At 43.7% G+C, this 21,571-nt stretch overlaps 1 protein-coding gene across 1 annotated transcript in view; it reads left to right on the top strand.

Moving 5' to 3' along the window:
- The window catches only part of CFAP99 (cilia and flagella associated protein 99), a 270,815-nt gene extending 252,795 nt beyond the window's left edge, over positions 1-18,020 (top strand). The window contains exon 16 of the mRNA XM_029592263.1: positions 17,705-18,020. Within this exon, the coding sequence (XP_029448123.1) occupies positions 17,705-17,848 (144 nt within the window). The 3' untranslated portion in view covers positions 17,849-18,020. The remainder of the gene's footprint in view (positions 1-17,704) is intronic.
- Positions 18,021-21,571: the final 3,551 nt, after the last annotated feature.

The raw sequence follows: 21,571 nt of genomic DNA, 5'->3' as shown, positions 1-21,571 counted from the left end.
CTGCCGACTTAATTTACTGCAAACCCCCCACCCTCCTGACCCCCCAAGACCTGCCAAACGTCCCTGGTGGTCCAGCGGGGGTCCAGGAAGCGGTCCGGGAACGATCTCCTCGGCTTCGGCCGTCGGCTACAGTAATCAAAATGGCGCCGACGGCCCTTTGCCCTCACTATGTCACTGGGACCGACCGCTGCTATTGGTCGGTCTCAGTGACATAGTGAGGGCAAAGGGCCGTCGGCGCCATTTTGATTACTGGCAGCCGACGGCCGAAGCCGAGGAGATCGTTCCCGGACCGCTCCTGGACCCCCGCTGGACCACCAGGGACGTTTGGCAGGTCTTGAGGGGGTCAGGAGGGTGGGGGGTTGCAGTAAATTAAGTCGGTAGGTCTTGGGGGGGGGTCAGGAGGGGGGGGTTGCAGTAAATTAAGTCGGCAGGTCTTGGGGGGGTCAGGAGGGTGGGGGGTTGTAGTAAATTAAGTCGGCAGGTCTTGGGGGGGGTCAGGAGGGTGGGGGGTGCAGTAAATTAAGTCGGCAGGTCTTGGGGGGGGGTCAGAGGGTGGGGGTTGTTAATTTAAAGGGTTGGGATGGGGGGTTTTTTTTGGGGGGGGAGGGGTTCCCAGAGAAAGAAACGTTTTCTGATCTGGGGAGTGGACCGAAATGGCCCTCCCCAGACCCGAAAACAAAATGGGGAGAAAAAAAAAAGCTATGCACTCCCCTAATTTGCTCCATAAGACGCCCAGACGCAGAGCCGGTTTAGCACAATTTTTTTTTATTTTCCCCCTCTGAATCCTAGGTGCGTCTTATGGTCAGGTGCGTCTTATGGAGCGAAAAATACGGTAACTAAAGGTTCAGTGCACACTCTGATTAGAGGTCAATGTGTTCAATGCTGACATGCTTTAATCTAGCTCTGTTTCTATGTTAGTAATCTACCATTGTATTACTTCCGTTTCTAGGAATGTCTATCAACCTTGTAACGCAAGCTTCCATAGTGTATGTACTTTTAGCCAGGTTAGAAAGAAGTGTTCCTGAAGGGAGAATAATTAGGGTGGAGGTGTAAAAGAGCATATATACTTTGCTTGGGATTTTCAAAAATTTGCATACTGTTTAACCCCTCCTTTGCCATCTGAACAAATAGCAGATGCAAAGACCATGGGTACTTTTAGCATGCATACTTTACACTAGCAAATTCTCAAAGAGAAACTACCCAGGTACTTTAGGCCTGATTTAAAAACCCGGCGCGTGCTGAAACAGGCAGATATGTGTGTGGCAGGGCCGCATGCACGCCACAGGGATTTCAAAACGCCCGCAGGCACACTCATATATACCCGTATTCACAGAAGAACGGGATTGGCAAAAAGGGGCAGGCCGATGGTGGGGTCTGGGCAGGGCATGGGCGGGCTGGACATCGCCATTAGGCGAATCAATATAAAATCGGGTACGCATATGCACGTGGGTAGCAGATTTTATAACGTGCGCATTGACGCATGCATGTTATAAAATCAGCATGTCCATGTGCATGCGCCGGGAACTGCGTGCACATGGACGCCCCCGCGTGGGTTTTAAAATTTACCATTTAATCATAACACAGGCTATTTTAATATTGCCCCCAATGAGGTAGATATTCAAAATATATCCGGCTAGGAAAGTTAGCCAGATAAACATATCCAGCTAACTTAACCAGAATTGCTGCTGAATATACGTACCTAGATAAGTTTGAATAGTCCAGCTAACTTTGGACCTGCTCAGTAGCAGGGCTAGCTTATCCAGCTAACTTACGGGCCGATACAGTAAGGTGCAGTAGAAAGAGGTGCGTTAGTGCCCGGCGCACCCGCGTTTGCCGCATGCACAGTTCGGATCACCTACTGCTCGATACTGTATTTAAATGGCATGCAAATGCAAGCCGCGTCCAACCCGCGTCCATGAAGCACAATCCATTTTACTGTATAGGCGCTATACAGCACCTATACAGTATCCTGGGTGCGCTGGTACCTGTCATTTCAAATGTCATTTCAAATGACATTTGAAATGACAGGTACCAGGAAGTGGATCCCAACTTTAATCAAAAGAAAAGCTAAGGCGAGTAAGGCGCAAGGCGAAAAGCAACTCGACATGCTATAAAATATTGTAAATAAAGTGTAACAAAAGTTACCTTACTTTTCTTACAGTCCTTTCTGCCCTCCTCCGGAGGCGCGCACCCACGGCTCCCCTGCCCTCCCAGGGGCAGCTGGCGGCGAAAGCGGCTTCCAGCGGCCCCCGCCGGCGAAGATGGATGAACGCAAGCCAGTAGTGCACGGGCGCTCGTCAGCAAAGGCGCATGAACGGGCGTGGCGTGACATCACGGCATATGTTCATATGCTTTCGCTGACTTGGGCGCCCGTCAATTTGGGTGCTCAAGCCAGCAAAAGCGTATGAATGGGCGTACGTGACGTCTGAACGTACGCCCGTTCATGCGCCTTTGCTGACAAGCGCCCGTGCACTACGAGCGTGCGTTCATCCATCTTCGCGAGTTGCTTTTCGCCCTGCGCCTTGCTTCACAAGGAGGGGAGAGAGGACTGGGGCTGCCCCGGAGACCAGCGGCCAGGGCAGGTGAGCGGGGGCTGGGGAAAGTTTGCTGCCTCTAACACAGGGGTAAGGGTAGGCAGTAATTTAGCAGGTTTGCTGCCTCTAACGCAGGGGTAAAGGTAGGCGGTAATTTTAGCAGGTTAATTTAGCAGGTGACGTCAGCGACCAGGGACCCGGCAGGATTTAAAAGGCCCTGCAGTCCCCGGCGTCTTCCTTTCTCTACGGGATCGGCGGTGAACTGGCCTGCGCAGCCTGGCGCTGAAAGCCCGTCGGAGGTAAGGCCTCTTTGTTCCGCCTCCCCACCGGGCTCCCACGCCGGCCACCAGCCTTCCTCGATCCCGAACTAACTTACCTGATAGCCCCTCAGCGCTCACCGCGATCCGGCCCTCCTCCGGCTAGAATCGGCCTGCCTCCGCCGCGAACGGCCTGCCTCCGACCGCAGGGCTGCGAGCCCCACCCCCCACCGACTCGACGCACCGAGGCCGCCCAGCCGGGCGCAGGGGGTGACGTCAGCGACCAGGGACCGGCAGGATTTTAAAAGGCCCTGCAGTCCACGGCGTCGCGCCGCCGAAGGAGCGCGACAAGGGGGCCTGCCCCTTTGTGCGCCCCTTCGTGCAGCCCTGAAGTGACGCCTGAACCCTTCACTACTCTGCCACAACTACCACAACAATACAAGACTACTACAAGACTCCTTGCATCGCAACCACCGGAACGGCGACAACCATCACTGAGACCAACCTAGCCACCTTCCCCCCTAAGTTTCCCCCAGCTGCAATAATGTCATCAGGACGCTGGTAAGCACTACTATGCAATACCCACACTAGCGCTTGACCACTCCACTTCCATACAGCCAGACAATTGATGCTCACACCTCCACCGCAATCAGCGGCCTGACCCATTTGGATACCTGGAGGCATACTCAATCTACACTACGACCGCTGCCTTAGAGAACCAATGTGAACCCCGAGGCCTACCCATGACAACAAGTTCACTTATCCTTCTAGACGCCCCCCTCTCTACCCCCCTCTCTACTACTCCACTCCTCTCTGCTCCTCTCCACTCTCCTCCCCTTTCCCCACCCATTGCACACTCCAACCTCTCTATAATGTCCAACCACCCCATCACACTCAACACACCACCTTACCATGCCACACCTTACCCTATTACATCCATCAAACACTACCCCCTCCCACCAAGACCCCCTCACACCAAAAACACAAGAAACACACCATAGAAACCTCATCCCCATCATGGCCACACCACTCACCCAAATACTAGGCCTACCACCTTCACCATACTCCTAATCAATGCGCAATCTATCATCAAAAAAACCCACCTCATCAATGACATTCTACTGGACGACAACCCCGACATCCTAGCCATCACAGAAACATGGCTAAAAGATACAGACACAACACTACTGAACCAACTCCCTCTCCAAAAATATGACATATTCTCCATACCACGGCTTAAGAAACGAGGAGGCGGCCTCCTCCTAGCAGCCAAAAAGAGTTTCAAACTAACCAGAAAGCCTATTCCTGCACTCCCTAGACTAGAAATCAGCTTTTTTCACTCTCACAACCTCCAAATTTGCCTAGTGTATGCCCCACCAGGTCTCCTCGAGACTAACCCCTCCCCACTGATCGAACACATATCCAAAAACATTAACATACAAGTTCCTGCTATCATCCTTGGAGACTTCAATCTCCACGTCGATAACATCCCCACCTCACCCGCCTGTGACTCCCTACTAACTGCATTAGATGCACTTGGTTTCACACAAACCATCACCCATCCCACTCACAAAGCAGGCCACACCCTCGATCTCCTCTTCACCAACTCACAAATCCATACCAACACACCCTCATGCACACCCATCCCCTGGTCCGACCACTATCGCATCGACGCAACATGCTCTGTAATTAAAACACATCTTCCCTCCCAAGGTAAAAAAGTCATTCACTTTAGACGCAACTGCAAACAAGAAGAATTAATAGCAGCCATGTCTGACGATATCAATTCGCTTGACTTAACAGATGTTGACTCGGCACTCACATCATGGAACCACATCACCAACACGATAGCCAACAAGATCTGCCCCATACAGGAACGCACAATTGACATGTCCCAAAGACACAAACAACCCTGGTATACGCCAGAACTAAAAAACATGAAATCAAATCTAAAAAAGCTCGAAAGAGCATGGCTCAAAGACCCCTCCACCACCCAACTAAATAAATTCAAATCCTACATGCACTCCTACCGAGTTGCTATCGATAAAACCAAAAGAGACTTCCACTCACAACGCATACACCACCTACAATTCAACCCTAGAGCCCTATTCCAACTAGTTAACAACTTAACTAAACCTTGCACACCATCCATACCAGACATAGACAACCAGACAAAATGTGAAGAACTTGCCTTATTCTTCCATAATAAAATCAGCAACATCATGGCGCGTTTCCCCCTCAAGCAAACATACAACGATACAACACAACCCCAATCTACTTCTAATCTCTCATCATTTGACACCACCTCATCCCTAGAAATCGAATCCATCCTAAAAAAAATCAGACCCTCTACACACCCTACAGACCACCATTCCTACAAAACATCTCCTCTCCCATCCCCGGGATCATCGCTAATAACCCATAATCAAACATCATAAACAAGTCCATTGAACTTGGCACTCTTCCAAAAAACCTTAAACATGCCATTGTTAAACCCATACTGAAAAGCCCTCCCTCGACCCCTCTGATCTCACCAATTTCCGACCTATCTCCAACCTGCCCCTAATCACTAAAGTCCTTGAGAAAGCCATAAACAACAGCTATCAGACTACTTGGATGAAACAACATCCTTTCCCCCTCACAGTTTGGCTTTCGCAAACACCATAGCACAGAGACCCTTACTCATTTCACTCTCCGACCAAATCTTAAAAGGTCTTGACAAAGGTCTCTCATACATCCTTATTTCTCCTAGACATCTCCGCTGCATTCGGACACCATTAAACATCAAATCCTACTAGAACGTCTAAGCAGCATTGGGCATCTCAGGCCTGGCCATACAATGGTTCCCACTCATACCTAGCTGATAGACAGTTTAGCGTGCAAATGGGTAACTCCACCTCCAAACCACACAACCTCGCTCAAGGAGTACCCCAAGGCTCATCTCTATCCTCTACTCTTTTTCAATATATATCTCCTCCCCCTCTGCCATCTCCTTGCTAAACTTGACCCTTCCGCACTTCATATTATGCCGATGATGTGCAGATACTTATTCCTATTAAAGACTCAATACACAAAGCTATGGAAATTTGGAAATCCGCCCTCTCTGAAATAAGCAGCCTCTTATCCAACAACTTCCTCGCCCTCAACGCTACTAAAACGGAACTCATCCACATATCACCCCACCTAATATCACCCCCACCATTTTTATGACCCCCACTATCACACACAACAATGTTCCTACTACTAACCTCACCTTTCCCACCCATGTTCGGAAGCCTCGGCGTATCCATTGACTGTCACCTCAACTGCAAGAAATTCATCAATAATACCCTCAAAGACTGCTTCTACAAACTGCACACCCTAAAAAGACTTAAACCTCTCCTACATCTCAATGACTTCCGCACCATATTACAAGCCCTCATATTAACGAAAATAGATTACTGCAACTCCCTGTTATTAGGCTTGCCTAAAAACACCATACAGCCTTTACAACTCCTCCAGAATGCAGCCGCCCGACTACTCACCAACACCCACAAAAATGATCACATAACTCCCGGTTCTCAAACATTTACATTGGTTACCCGTAGCATCTAGAATTGCCTTCAAAGCCCTCACCCTAATACACAAATCTCTTCACAACCAGAACATGCACTGGTACAAAGAACACTTCTCATTTCACAACAGCAATAGACCCACCAGAAAACAATATCTAGCTACATTACACACCCCCCTCACCCTAAGCTTACTAAACTCCGCACCACAAACGAAAGAGCCTATCCCTAGCAGGCCCGCTTCTTTGGAACAAGCTACCTACCTCCCTCCGCCAAGAAACTTGCCCAAAAATATTCAGGCAAAACCTGAAGACCTGGTTCTTCAAACACTCTATACCTAATATACACACATACACTCTCACCCCCCCCCCCCCCCCCGCAGACCTGGGTCTCCAATCCTAGCTCCTCAATTACTTCTACCCCTTATATTCACACAACCACTCTAACCCCCACCCCCCTACATCTCCTAACCTCTCCCCCTCCCTCTCCCCCCACCTATTTTCCACCTCCTTTTCACCCCCTCCCTCTACTCTAAACTACCTCTTCCCCCTCACCCCCCATAAAGTGAATTTATCAGGACTACATATTGTATATAAAAAACATATATAAAAAATTTGTTCCCAATCACGTGTATATATACCTCCTTTAATTGTGGATACCCTCCTATATATCAGAATCTCCCCCTCCCCACCCCTATATATCAGAATCTCCCCCCTCCCCACCCCCCCCACCCCCGTTTAGATAACCTCTTTCATGTATCACACTTTTATAATTTTACTTTTATAATTTTACTTATATAATCTAATCTGTTATTTGTACGCTCTGAATGTTCCTTATTTAATTATCTAATTACGCAAAAATTGTAAAGCCTGTTGCTCAGTTCTGTTATATGTAAACCGACGAGATGTTCCCAACGTTCGTCGGTATATAAAAGTTACTAAATAAATAAATAAATAAATACGCGGCTAAACTGCAGGTTAAAAAGGCGATAGTCGGGGCGCACGTTACTGAATGGGAGGGAATAGCTAATCTGATCGTTTACATCTCATATACATGCCGCGGGCGGTAAGGGTTACCCGTTGATTTAAAGAAGCGGTAAGGATGGGTTAAAAGGGATAGTGAATCGCGGGTTGGACTTACGCAGCCAAATTGTGAGTAAACAGTGGGTTAGAAACGGGGTAACTGCGGCCGCACTTTACTGTATCGGCCCGCTAGCCAGATAAAGCTGAATATTACCCCTTTGTCAGCTAAGTTAGCCGGATAAGTAGCTCCTTCCCATTGCACCCCCATCCCGTCCACCACTTAGCTGATAATTATCCAGCTAAGCGGTGGCTGCTGAATGCGGCCAAATATTAAAATACTACCACATAGCCAGATAAGTCGGAACAAGTGGCATTGAATATCAGACCCAATATGTCTAGTATGTAGTCATGTTTGCTTTCCATAAACAAAATGCTGATTTTATTATTTAACAGCAGTTTTGAAATTAGGGCTGAATAAAAACAAAAATGTTATATGCATATCACCGTAGTCAAAAACAGCTGGGAGTCATACAAGCAAAGTCAAGCTTTTTTGCTTGCAGTTTGATGTCAGTAGGATTATGTATAACTAATTTAGAATGGAAGATACTTCAGTTTTTCTTTTTTTTCAGCTGTTGATTGCATTGACATTGCCATGTCAAAAACCCAGTAAACAAATGTACTTTTAGAGATTCATCCATTAAATTATATGTTTATCTACGATGTAATGTGTAATTTTGTACTATGCATCTCTATGACATCTGATTATTATGAAGTCTGCTTTTTTATAGCAGATATATCCAAAAATAACTGGTGCTCAGTCTCCTTCAGTGCTGGCTTCACTGCAGAAAGCAAATTGTACAAAACAAGCTATCAGCTGGTACATATCCTCTCACTATAAAAATCATCTATATTTATACAAAAGACATAGAAACATAGAAATGACAACAGAAGAAGACCAAACAGCCCATCCAGTCTACCCAGCAAGCTTTCACACTTATTTTTCTCTACTTATCTGTTACTCTGACTGCTGAGTTCAGGGCCCTTATTGGTAACTTTTTGGTTCTAATTTCCTTCCACCCCCGCTATTGACGGTTAGGGGTAGTAACCGCCCAATAAGCAAGCTACTCCAACGCTTATTTGTTTACCCAGCCTGTGCAATTTAGTCCTTGTTGGTTGTTGTCTGAATATAAATCCTCTTTTCTTCATTCCCCCTGCCATTGAAGCAGTGAGCTGCACTGTATATGTATTCAAAGTGAAGTATCAGGCTTACTTGGTTTGAGGTAGTAACCGCCACAAAAAGCAAGCTACTCCCACGCTTATTCGTGAATGCAAATCCTTTTTCCCACATTTCCTCTTGCCGTTGAAGCATAGAGCAATGTTGGAGTAGTGTATTTGGATTTTCAGAAGGCGTTTGACAAAGTCCCTCATGAGAGGCTTCTACGAAAACTAAAAAGTCATGGGATAGGAGGCGATGTCCTTTCGTGGATTACAAACTGGTTAAAAGACAGGAAACAGAGAGGATTAAATGGTCAATTTTCTCAGTGGAAAAGGGTAAACAGTGGAGTGCCTCAGGGATCTGTACTTGGACCGGTGCTTTTCAATATATAAATGATCTGGAAAGCAATACGACAAGTGAGGTTATCAAATTTGCGGATGATACAAAATTATTCAGAGTAGTTAAATCACAAGCAGACTGTGATACATTACAGGAGAACCTTGCAAGACTGGAAGATTGGGCATCCAAATGGCAGATGAAATTTAATGTGGCAAGGGCAAGGTGTTGCATATAGGGAAAAATAACCCTTGCTGTAGTTACACGATGTTAGGTTCCATATTAGGAGCTACAACCCAGGAAAAAGATCTAGGCATCATAGTGGATAATACTTTAAAATCGTCAGCTCAGTGTGCTGCAGCAGTCAAAAAAGCAAATAGAATGTTAGGAATTATTAGGAAGGGAATGGTTAATAGAACAGAAAATGTCATAATGCCTCTGTATCGCTCCATGGTGAGACCACATTTTGAATATTGTGTACAATTCTGGTCAACGCATCTCAAAAAAGATATAGTTGCGATGGAGAAGGTACAGAGAAGGGCAACCAAAATGATAAATGGGATGGAACAGCTCCCCTATGAGGAAAGGCTGAAGAGGTTAGGGCTGTTCAGCTTAGAGAAGAGACGGCTGATGGTCTTTAAGATCATGAGAGGTCTTGAACGAGTAGATGTGACTCGGTTATTTACACTTTTGAATAATAGAAGGACTAGGGGGCATTCCATGAAGTTAGCAAGTAACACATTTAAGACTAATCGGAGAAAATTCTTTTTCACTCAACGCACAATAAAGCTCTGGAATTTGTTGCCAGAGGAGGTGGTTAGTGCAGTTAGTGTAGCTGGGTTCAAAAAAGGTTTGGATAAGTTCTTGGAGGAGAAGTCCATTAATGGCTATTAATCAATTATACTTAGGGAATAGCCACTGCTATTAATTGCATCAATAGCATGGGTTCTTCTTAGTGTTTGGGTAATTGCCAGGTTCTTGTGGCCTGGTTTTGGCCTCTGTTGGAAACAGGATGCTGGGCTTGATGGACCCTTGGTCTGACCCAGCATGGCAATTTCTTATGTTCTTATGTTCTTATGTTCTAACCGTGTGTATGTTTATTGAATAAGGGTATTCAGGTAATAGCCGTCATTCCCGCAAGCCACCCCCATGCTTCTTCTCTTCATTCACATCCTCTAGACTTTATGGATCCACAGTGTTTATCCCATGCCCCTTTGAAATCCTTCACAGTTTTGGTCTTCACCACTTCCTCCGGAAGGGTGTTCTAGGCATCCACCACCCTTTCCGTGAAGAAATACTTCCTGATATTGGTTCTGAGTCTTCCTCCCTGGAGTTTTAAATCGTGACCCCTGGTTCTGCTGATTTTTTTCCAATGGACAAGGTTTGTCATTGACTTTGGATCATTAAAACCTTTCAAGTATGTGAAAGTCTGTATCATATCACCCCTGCTCCTCCTTTCCTCCAGGGTATACATATTTAGATTCTTCAATCTCTCCTCATAAGTCATTCGATGAAGACCATCCACCTTTTTGGTCGCCCTTCTCTGGACTGCCTCCATCCTGTCTCTGTCCCTTTGGAGATACGGTTTCCAGAACTGAGCACAGTACTCCAGGTGAGGTTTCACCAAGGACCTGTACAAGGGGATAATCACATCCCTTTTCTTACTCGAAATTCCTCTCTCTATGCAGCCCAGCATTCTTCTGGCTTTAGCTATCAGCTTGTCACATTGTTTCGCCGTCTTCAGATCGTTAGACATTATCATGCCAAGGTCTCTCTCTTGCTCCGTGCATATCAGCCCTTCACCACCCATTAAATACATTTTGTTTGGATTTCCACACCCGACATGCATGACTCTGCACTTCTTGGCATTGAATCTCAGCTGCCATATCTTTGACCAGTCTTCCAGCTTCCTTAAATCCCATCTCATTCTCTCCACTCCTTCCGGCGTGACCACTCTGTTGCAGATCTTAGTATCATCCGCAAATAGACAAACCTTACCTTCTATCCTGTCCGCGATGTCGCTCACAAAGATATTGAACAGGACCAGTCCCAACACCGACCCTTGCGGCACTCCACTCATCACCGCTGTCTCTTCCGAGTAAGTTCCATTTACCATCACACATTGTCTTCTGTCCTTCAACCAGTTTGCTATCCAGGCCACCACCTTGGCACTCACTCCCAAACTTCTCGTTTTATTCACAAGCCTCCTGTGCAGGGCCGTATCAAAAGCTTTGCTAAAATTCAAATAGATGACATCGAGCGCTCTTCCTCAATCCAATTCTTTAGTCACCCAATCAAAAAAGTCTATCAGATTTGTCTGACAGGACCTTCCCTTGGTGAAACCATGCTGCCTCTGGTCCAGCAATTCTGCTGCTTGTAGATAGTTCATTATTCTTTCCTTCAGCAGTGACTCCAATACTTTTCCCACCACCAAGGTGAGGCTAACTGGCCTGTACTTTCCAGCCTCCTCGCTGCTCCCACTCTTGTGAAGAGGGACCACCGCTGCTCTTCTCCAATCACTCGGCACCACTCTCGTTTCCAGGGATCTATTGAAAAGGTCACGCAGCGGAGCCACCAGCACATCTCTGAGTTCCCTCAGTATGCTGGGATGAACCTCATCAGGCCCCATGGCTTTGTCCACTTTCAGTTTTCCTAGCTCTTACCATACGTTCTCTTCCATAAACGGAGTTTCATCCATTCCACTCCCCTCCAGTTTCTTGTTAACTAGTGACGGTCCTTCTCTGGGGTCTTCTTTAGTGAACACCGAACTGAAGTATTCATTTAATATTTCTGCCATTTTCTTCTCTGTCTCCACCCTTTGATCCTTTTCACCTTTCAATTTCACTATACCACTTTGGACTTTTCTCCTTTCACTGATGTATCTGAAAAATGTTTTGTCTCCTCGCTTTATCTCTTTGGCAATCCTTTCTTCCGCTTGACTTTTCGCTTTCTCGATTACTTTCTTCGTCTCCCTTAGTTTTACCAAATATTCTTCCTTGTGATCCTCCCTTTGGGATCTTTTATATTTCTTAAACGTTGTTCTTTTATCTTTTATTTTATCAGCCACCTCCTTTGTGAACCAGATGGGTTTTATTCTTTTCTTGCTTTTCTTTACTTTTCTAACATATATATTAGTCGCTTCAGTAATTGCTCCTTTTAGTTTGGCCCACTGTTGTTCCACATCTGTCGTTTTCTCCCAGCCTTTTAGTTCTTCCTCCAGGTACTTCCCCATTTCAGCAAAGTCTGTGTTTTTGAAACTCAAAACCCGGGTCTTTGTGCGACTTCTCCGTATCGTATTAGTGATATGAAACCATACTGTTTGATGATCACTGGTGCTGAGGTGAGTTCCCACCCGGACATTAGAGACATTATCTCCATTAGTGAGCACTAAATCGAGTATAGCTCCCTCCCTTGTAGGCTCCATTATTTTTATTTATTTTTTATTTATTTATGTGATTTATATATTGTTGTTTAGAACTGGCCTTCACAACGGTTTACAGTAGGAACAACAGTACATATAAGTTACGTATAAATATAACAGTACAGTAGGAATGTATAAATATAAAAATATAAAAATAACATATAGGTATAACAGAACAGTGGTACATATAATGTTAATCCGGTGAAACAGTAATAATCGGAATGATTAACAATAATACATAGGAACGTTTAACAAAAAGAAAAAACTATATAAGGTTTAACAAATTGTAAGGTGTAAAAATGTAGTTGATTGTTGTATGTGATCAATGTAGAAGGTTATAAATAAGAGGTATAGGAGAATTTTGAAGGTTATAAATAAGAGGTACCGGAGAATTCTGAAGGGTGGGTTGGTGGTGGGCTTCAGAAATTGGTAGTGAACAGAGCCCCTTGCAGGGCATCCACTATCTCTCTACTACTGTTGGATTCCGCAGAAGGGATTCTCCAGTTTACATCCGGTAGATTAAAATCTCCAACAATCACCGCTTCTCCCTTCTTACTCATCTTTTGGATGTCTTCAATCAGATCTCTGTCTAGTACTTCCATTTGATTTGGAGGCCTGTAAACCACACCAATAAAAACGGATGCCCCATCCTCTTTGTTTAGGACGGCCCATGAAGTTTCTTCTTTGCCCCATCTTCCTTGCAGCTCGGATGCTTGGATATTGTTTTTGACATAAAGAGCCACTCCTCCCCCTTTTCTGTCCTCTCTGTCCTTCCTTAATAAGTTATATCCCAGTCTGGTAATTTCCCAGTCATGTGAATCCGTGAACCACGTCTCCATGACAGCAACAATGTCCAAGTCCGCCTCCACCATTAGGGCTTGCAGGTCTGGGAATCATGACATAGTCCCCAGTATGGCCCACAGTAAAAGAAAGCTTCCTCAGTCAGGTTACCAATGAAACTCAGGTCAATCCTTCCAAGTTCCCTTCCCTGACTTGCAGTAGAGGAGAGAATGATGGTTATGGATTCCCTTCCTTGAGCTAGGATCCAGGACAGGTCAGAAATTCTGTTCCCTGACAAAGAATTTGGTTGGCATATGGCACCATGTCACCTAGGAAAGATTGAGCCGGTCCTAGTTTTACTGTTTTCATGTGTTAAGATGTAGTTTTGACTTCCTTTTGAAAATCAGGACTATACAGTAGATTCGTAATAAGGGGCATAAAACGGTCTGGCCCTTATGCAAGGGGGAAATCCTATTGCTAGGTTAACTGTAACCTCAGGCAGGTCCAGGGGGGTCCCTCCAAAATTCCAACCAGCTGCCCATGAGAGTGGGGAGGACAGAGGAAGACCCTCCTTCAAAGTTCCAGCTGGCTGCATGGAGGAGGTGAGCCCTCTGATAACGCAATCAGTTGGGGTTCCCCTCTGATGACGAGGCTGCACACTAGCAGTTGCACCATACCTGAAACCTTACCACCACAAATTCCAAAGTCCACACCTTACTTGTGCTTCAAAAAGATAAACGTTTATTGTAATCCATAAAGATAGAAATAAAAAACATTTCAAGTTAAAAGCACAATCCAGAATCTTATTTCATTTTTCATCTTGTTCAGATAGCAAAACTCTCAGTTCACCACTTCATTCTTCCCCATTGTTTCACTTAGAAACCTGAGCCTCTATGACTTCATTTCCTTCTTCATCACTGCCCTTCTGGTTAGCCGCTTGTACTGTTCTCACTACACAATCTCTCCACACACCCTCTTTGTTTAGGACCAGTAAGGGGCCCCGAAGGTATTTCTTCTCTGTTACAGAAGTCACTATTATTCCTCACACTTCAGAAGCAGCTCACATCCAATCATTACACTTCAGGAGTGGCATCAGGGTCTGTGCACCTCCAGTCCCTTGGCTTAGTGTCAGTTCCCAGCCCTGTGATGAAATAAGCAACTCCAACCCCCTCTAAGTCCAGCCAGCCTCCCCCACAACACAGTTTGTGATCATGAGTCCAAACACAAATTCCTTCTCTGTCCAGTACTCAGTACTCACGTTTCAGATTCAGCTCACGATCCAGTCTCTGCACACAGATGCGATAGTGTACACAGATGAGATAGTGCACCCCCTCCCCGCCCCACCCCGGTCCATTGGAGCTAGTGCTAGTCTCAAGCCCTGCACTGAAATAACCAGCTGCAACCTTCCCCTTAGGTCCAGCCAGCTCCCCCAGTTCAGTCTCTGCATCCAAATCCAGATTCAAAAAGTCTTCTTAATCAGCAAGACTTGTAATCCACACTCTAGCACTTCTGTTATGGTTGGGCTGTTGGAAACCACAAGCTCTCTGCTCACATTTTGTAATCCACACTGGTCTCTCTAGTCACGCTCTCATACACATTGTAGGTCCTCTGTAGCTCACACCCACACTATAGGTCCTTGCTATTTTGTAAGTGGCAGCATTTCTGGATGAAGCACTGCTGTTCTCCTCTACCCCTTGGCATAGATCCTCCAGCGCCTCTTGTTGTCCTGACTCCTTCATTTGACCGGCCCCAGGCACATGTGCACATACTCGTTTTATACAACTGCAACTCACACAGTCATTGGCTAGCAGTCATACTTGCCATTCACCACACAGGCACACTCCTGTCAGGGCCGTCCTTGCATAACGCTCCAGAATTTTCACCATTAGAAGAAATAGGATACATTTTTAACCTTCGTAGAAAAAACACACAATACGCACACCTTAAAGGAAGGGCTACCTCAGCATCTTCTCCTACTATCCATCCTCCTCTGATAAATGTTAGATGACCCCTTTTAACCAGAACATTCCCATTTTAAAATATAGGATAACCTTTTGAACTCCCCTTAACCATTCACAGTAATACATAGTCCCAGTATACTTTAGCTACATCGCCATCTAGTGACCCCTTAGGCTTACACATTAAATATTAAAATTCACTGAAAACGAAATCAGACGTATACCTCACTAAACGAAAGACTGCTCCTAGATTGTTTCTGTTATTCTTTATATAGAAAAAGCCTGCTGAAATAATACTGTCTTGACCTTCCTAAATTTCAAAAGGTCCCCTTCATTTCACAACTCAAATGATAACGTATTTCATAGGGACGAAGCTGCTATAGAATAAACTTTTTCTCTGGTCTTATTCAAACAAAATACAGATGGAAGGGGAACTTGAAGCTTCTGAGAATCGGGCCTCAAAGACCGTACTGATTCATACCAATGTATTCTATCAGATAAACAAAAGTAATCTTTATACACCAATTTGTGAACTAGGATAAGTACTGTAAATAATATTCGCAGATGGATTGGCAGCCAATGTAACTCCTTCATATAAGGAGAGACACTTGTGCCCCAGTCCAAGCTATTTATTTATTTATTTTAAAAATGTATATATCACCCATCAATTACTGAGTGGTTTACAATACAAAATATTCATAATTATTAAAATACAACTGTTGCATTTTTGACAAGTTGCAACTCCTTTACGAGATACCTGGCATACCCAGGTACAAAGAATGACAATAGTCCAGTCTGATAAGCACAATTACTTGAACTATGAGTCTAAAATCCTGAGGGGAGAGGAGAGCTAAGCAAACTTAACTTAGAAAAAGCCACTTTTGACACTCTCTTTACTTGAGACTTGAGAGAGAGCTCGGAATCTAGGCATACTCAGTTCCAGGCTTCAGACGTAATGTCTAATAACGGGACATCTTCTACATTCCCAGTGGGAATCAATGGAATAGGCATTTTTCCCTGTGAAAGTACTGTACTATAGAACATACAGATAGACATGATTTAATGAGACACAGCCAACATGGATTTACCCAAGGGAAGTTTTGCCTCAGCAATCTGGCACATTTTTTTGAAGGAATTAATAAACATGTGGATACTGGTGAGCCAGTGGATATAGTGTATCTGGATTTTCAAAAGGTGTTTGACAAAGTCCCTCATGAGAGACTCCTCAGGAAATTAAAAAATCATGGGAAAGGAAACAGTTTCCTATTGTGGATTGTGAACTGGTTAAAAGATAGGAAACAGAGAGTATAGGATTAAATGGTTGTTTTTTTTTTTTTCATTAGAGAAAGGTACACAGTGGAGTGCCCCAGGGATCTGGTGAGACTGGTGCTTTTTAACATACAGTATTTATAAATGATATGGAAGAAAAGGGAGCAACAAGTGAGGTGATCAAATCTTAAGAGGATATAAAATTTTTCCAAGTTAAATCACAAACGGATTGTGAGAAATCACAGGAGGACATTATGAGAATGGGAGACTGGGCATTCAAATGGCAGATGAAATTTAATGTGGACAAATTCAAAGTGATGCATATAGAGAAAAATAATCCAAACTGTAGTTACACGATGTTAGGTTCCATATTAGGAGTCACCACCCAGGAAAGGGATGTAGGCATCATAGTGGACAATACGTTGAAATACTTGACTCAGTGTGCGGTAATGGTCAAAAAAGCAAACAATTATTAGGGGTCATTTACTAAGCATTTTTTCCATAGACACAAAATGGGAGAAAACCTTTAGTAAATGATCTCCAATGTTAGGAATTATTAGGAAAGGAATGGAAAATAAAATGGAAAATTTCATAATACCTCTGTATTGCTCCATGGAGCAACTGCACCAATAGCACTGTGTGCAATTCAGGTCACCACATCTCAAAAAAGATACAGTGGAACTAGAAAAGATACAGAGAAAAGTGACCAAACTGATGAAGGGGATGTAAAGGCTAAAGAGGTTAGAGCTGTTCAGCTTGAAGAAAAGACAGCTGAGGGGGAGATATGATAGAGGACTATAAAATCAGGAGTGGAGTGAAACTGGTCAATGCAAATTGTTTGTTTACTCTTTCAAAAAATAGTGCCACAAAAAGCGTAATATAAATGAAATCAAATAAATACAAATACATACTGTAAATACTGGAGGACACTCCATTTAAAACAAATCGGAGAAAATGTTTTTTTTCACTCAATGCACAATTAAGTTCTGGAATTAAATGCCAGAGGATGTGGTAAAAATAGTTAGCTTATCTGGGTTTAAAAACGGTTTGGGCAAGTTCCTGCAGGAAAACTCCATAAATAATTATTAACCAGGTAGACTTGGAGAAAGTCATTGCTTATCCCTGGGTATAAGCACTTTGGCATCTATCTACCATTTGGGATTCTGCCAGCTACTTGGAAACAGCAGATTGGGCTTGATGCACCTTTGGTCTGACCCAGTATAGCGGGTCTAATGTTATGTTCTTATGTTAAATGAACTGATTATTATTAGAAGAAGAATATAACGAAAGGTTCAGTGCACACTCTGATTAGAGGTCAATGTGTTCAATGCTGACATGCTCTTTTTTTTTTCCTTTGAAGAAGTTTCAAGAGAGTCATTGGAAAGAGCTGGAAAAGAGCCGAGAACGCCAGGCCCAGCTCGTCCAGCGGGCCATTATGGCAAGAACAGCAGCTCCGAAAACGGCTGCTTATAAATCAGAGAGAAAAGCTGTTTTGCAGCCCTAACTGAGAAGGAAACCCTTTTCCTAATCTTTACAGACTCACATTGTTTATCTTTATGGCTTTACCTTTTCAGCAGCTAACTGGCCCTATAATTAGACTCTGCTGGGATAATAATTGTGCTCAGTGTGACATTAATGTTTTGTATAAATCTAATAAACTGGTGAAAAGGAATGCAGCACCGATGATTCGCGTTGCACTGCTCCAGCATGTCACATGAAACAATTCCTTTCTCTGACATGTTTTAAAAAATGATACATGAACATGTATGCATCTTAAAAAAACAACAACTGCGCATTCATTTTCATGGTGCCCTGGTGCAAAAGGGTCAGAGCGCTATAGTACTCTCATCTAGCCTGTGGTCAGTTAGTATGGGTTGTGAGGGCCCAGCCTTTACAGTCAATATTAAAATAAGGGATTTTAAGGCTACAAGAACATCCAAAGTTTACATAGGCTAGATAACAGAATTCCTCCTCTCTGATGGTACTTCACACCGCAGTTCAAACTCTGCTAATGCGTCTTGGGATCTTGGGCCCCTCTCCATTAGCTCAGACGCAAACTTACGAGGTAATTTTCAAAAGGTTTTACGTGCATAAATGGGCTTTTGAAAATTGCTATGATATGTGCTTCTTTTATGTGTGCAGCTCTTTAGAAAATTCACTCCTTAGATGGTAGCCCCTCTGGCGACAGGAAAATGCCTACAAGTACCTGAAATGCAATCCACTTTGAAGTATTACAAAAGGCAGAATAAATAAAACAAAAAATGAGTTAGGAGGAAGTTAGAGCTCAGTGGATCACACTGTCATTTAGGAGCGCCTGCAGGTTGACAGTGCTGGTGGGCTCAGCAGGACTGGCTGGGGTTGTTCTCTTTTGGCTGAATAAGACCCCTATCTGCTGCCGCACTCTGGAAGAAAATGAAAGTAAAAAGCTTATAAAAATGATCTAATCTTTTTGTGGCTGTGTTAAGATATAGATTAAATTAATTCATTTTCTCTGCATGCTTTCTGGAATAAAAAAAGAACTTTCCATTTTATGCCTTTGCTAGAATATCTGATTGCATTGTCATTTTACTGTACGATGCAGCTGCAGAGAGATGGAATCTAAAGCAATAGGATTGGCTCATCCAGCCACGCTGGTTTCTGATAAGCTTCTGCTGAGTCTTCATTATTTCAAGTAATGTACCTTTGCTCTAGGACCTTGATTATGAGCAGATATCAGCCATTCCCATCTTACCACCACTGACAGTATCTCATTAAATATATTTTTTTTTTTTACTATTTATAAATTTTTAATAATACATGGACAAACAAGAAAACACATGTCACTGCATAATCTAGGTTTATATCATTGTGATAATTAAACAAGTTAATAATACTGGCAGCATATCATAAGGTTTTGAGTATCCTGAGCCCCCTCTCGGGCACATCTCAAGGTACCATTTTAGCCTCCATTTTTTTTTTGTCAGGACCTCACAAAACAAACTTTCAGTCAAATCCATTCATCCATAGCCTCCCTGATACATAGCAATGGGCAGACGGAAAGATGGACAGAAACAGTGAGCCTGGAAGGCATGTTCACTTGAGTACGAAACATACCTAAAAAGAAAGAGAATAAATGAAAAATTAATTTTCAAAATAGCTAGCCCTTGGAAGTTTAAGTCCATATGACAGGACCCATATTCTCTGCACCAGCAAAGATGGGTTTGCAGAGAGCCAACTATGTTATAGCTTGGCACGGCCCATTCTGTAGTGCTGTGTTGGGTCCCCAGGAGTGGGAATCTGGAAATGAGGGCGAGATCAGAGTTCCTCCTAGCTAAGGCCAGCTCAAAGATATTGACAATTAAATGCAGTAAAAAAAAGGTCGGCCATCAGACTGTATAAGGAGTTGCTGCCTGGACCGTAGGAGAGGAAGCTGCTGGAAGGAGAAACTAGGCAGGAGGAAGCAAAGAACCTAAGGAGATTCTGAACAGAGTCAAATTCAGCAAGGGCACTGTCAATGATCTCTGCTAAATCTGGGACTGACTTAGTTCTGCTGGGAAGGTACATCCAAGAAATTCCAATATAAAAATCTTAAAGACTGCGTTGGTTGATAAATCTTAAGCACCGAGTTAAAACATCTCAGAGCTAAACCAGGTAAAGCCTTGAAGATCAACATTAGAACCTTACATTTGATTCTTCAAAACACTGGAAACCAATGCCAATTAAATAAAATAGGAGTAATGTGATCACGAATATGTGCACCTGAATTCATCTGGGCAGCAGCATTATGCACCAGCTGAAGAGCTTTCAATTTTGCATGTGGCAGACTCACAGCACTCACAATAACTGAGTGCTGAAATTATCAAAGCATGGGTTACCATTTCCAAATCCTCAACACACACAAAGGGTTTCAAGTAACACAATAAACAAACTTTAAAAAGGACTTTTTAACAACCACTTTTATATTTGCTCAAAAAGGTAAGGTAGAATCAATACATACTCCCAAATGCTGAGCTTGTGGAAGGATCAGGCCCCATCAAATTTCAAAATCAATGGGAGATATTTAGAAGGAAAATGGCCAAGAAGATAATCTCCATTTTTTTTAACCTTTCAAAAGCAATCCATTTCCCAACATCCAATCTCAATTGCAGTAAAACAAGTCAGCACCTGTGATAAAGTTTCAGCTATGGCATTTATAACAGACAGATAAAACTGTATATCATCGGTATTAAGCCCATAGCCAACCCCAAAGTTTGCCAAAAACTGTCAAATGGGAAAGATTTACAAATTAAAAAAGTATTGCCAAAAGAGAAGAGCCCTGAGGAACTCCAGATAATACCAGAAACACAGATGAAGTCACGCTATCCGTCACTACTCTCTGGGACTAACCAGTTTGGAAAGATCTAAACCAGGCAAAAATGCAGAAAAAAAATCTGCAACATTGTAAACAGGCCAATAATATACTATTGTTTAACAGATCAAAGGCCGATGATACATATAACAGAACAAAAAAAAAAAGCTTTCACTTTCATCAAACCTCTGCCTGAAAACCACTGTGCCAGACAGTAACAAGGCCTCTGTTTGTGGGCTTTATGAAATCAAAAGTTTTGAGCTGTGTAAATGCTCAAAACTGGTCATACCTCTGCTGCAGTATCCCGCCTCTCATGCCAAGGCTTGTTGGCACCCCCTAGTAGTTGCCTATTTGCCTTCCCCTCCTGACAGCCTTGCCCACTGGTACTATAAGCATCAGGAGATCCCATAAGAAAGACAGACCCTGTGGCACAGACTGGTTCCTAGTAAATACAGGCATGACTAAACTAGGCCCAGAAGATAACGTGGAAGCATATCTTGTAACTTATGAAAGACTGGCAAAAACAGCCATGTGGTCCAGAGACCAATGAAGAGCACATTTGACCCTGTGAATCCATGATCTTGTGGCTGTGGGAGAAGCCGCATAATTGACAGCTTATCCGCATATCCAACTAACTTCTTAGATCCCCTGCTATGTGATTTAATTACTTAAGCCAGTCCTGATAATGCTTGCAAGGTTGCTTGACTGCCATTCTGTCTGTGTGCAAGACAGAACTACATGCTGATTGGCCCTCTCTAACATCCAATCAGCATAGCCAGGTAAGTGGTTCACTGTCGCTAGGGCACAAGCTGATTAAAAAAAGAAACAGATCTGTATCCAGACCCAGAATTCAAAATGCTACTGCCATCTTCTAATGGATATAGAATTGCCTGTTCTCAT

This window comes from Rhinatrema bivittatum, chromosome 1 (assembly GCF_901001135.1).
Source record: "Rhinatrema bivittatum chromosome 1, aRhiBiv1.1, whole genome shotgun sequence".
Taxonomy (NCBI): Eukaryota; Metazoa; Chordata; class Amphibia; order Gymnophiona; family Rhinatrematidae; genus Rhinatrema; species Rhinatrema bivittatum.
This window is presented reverse-complemented; position numbering and strand designations above follow the sequence as displayed.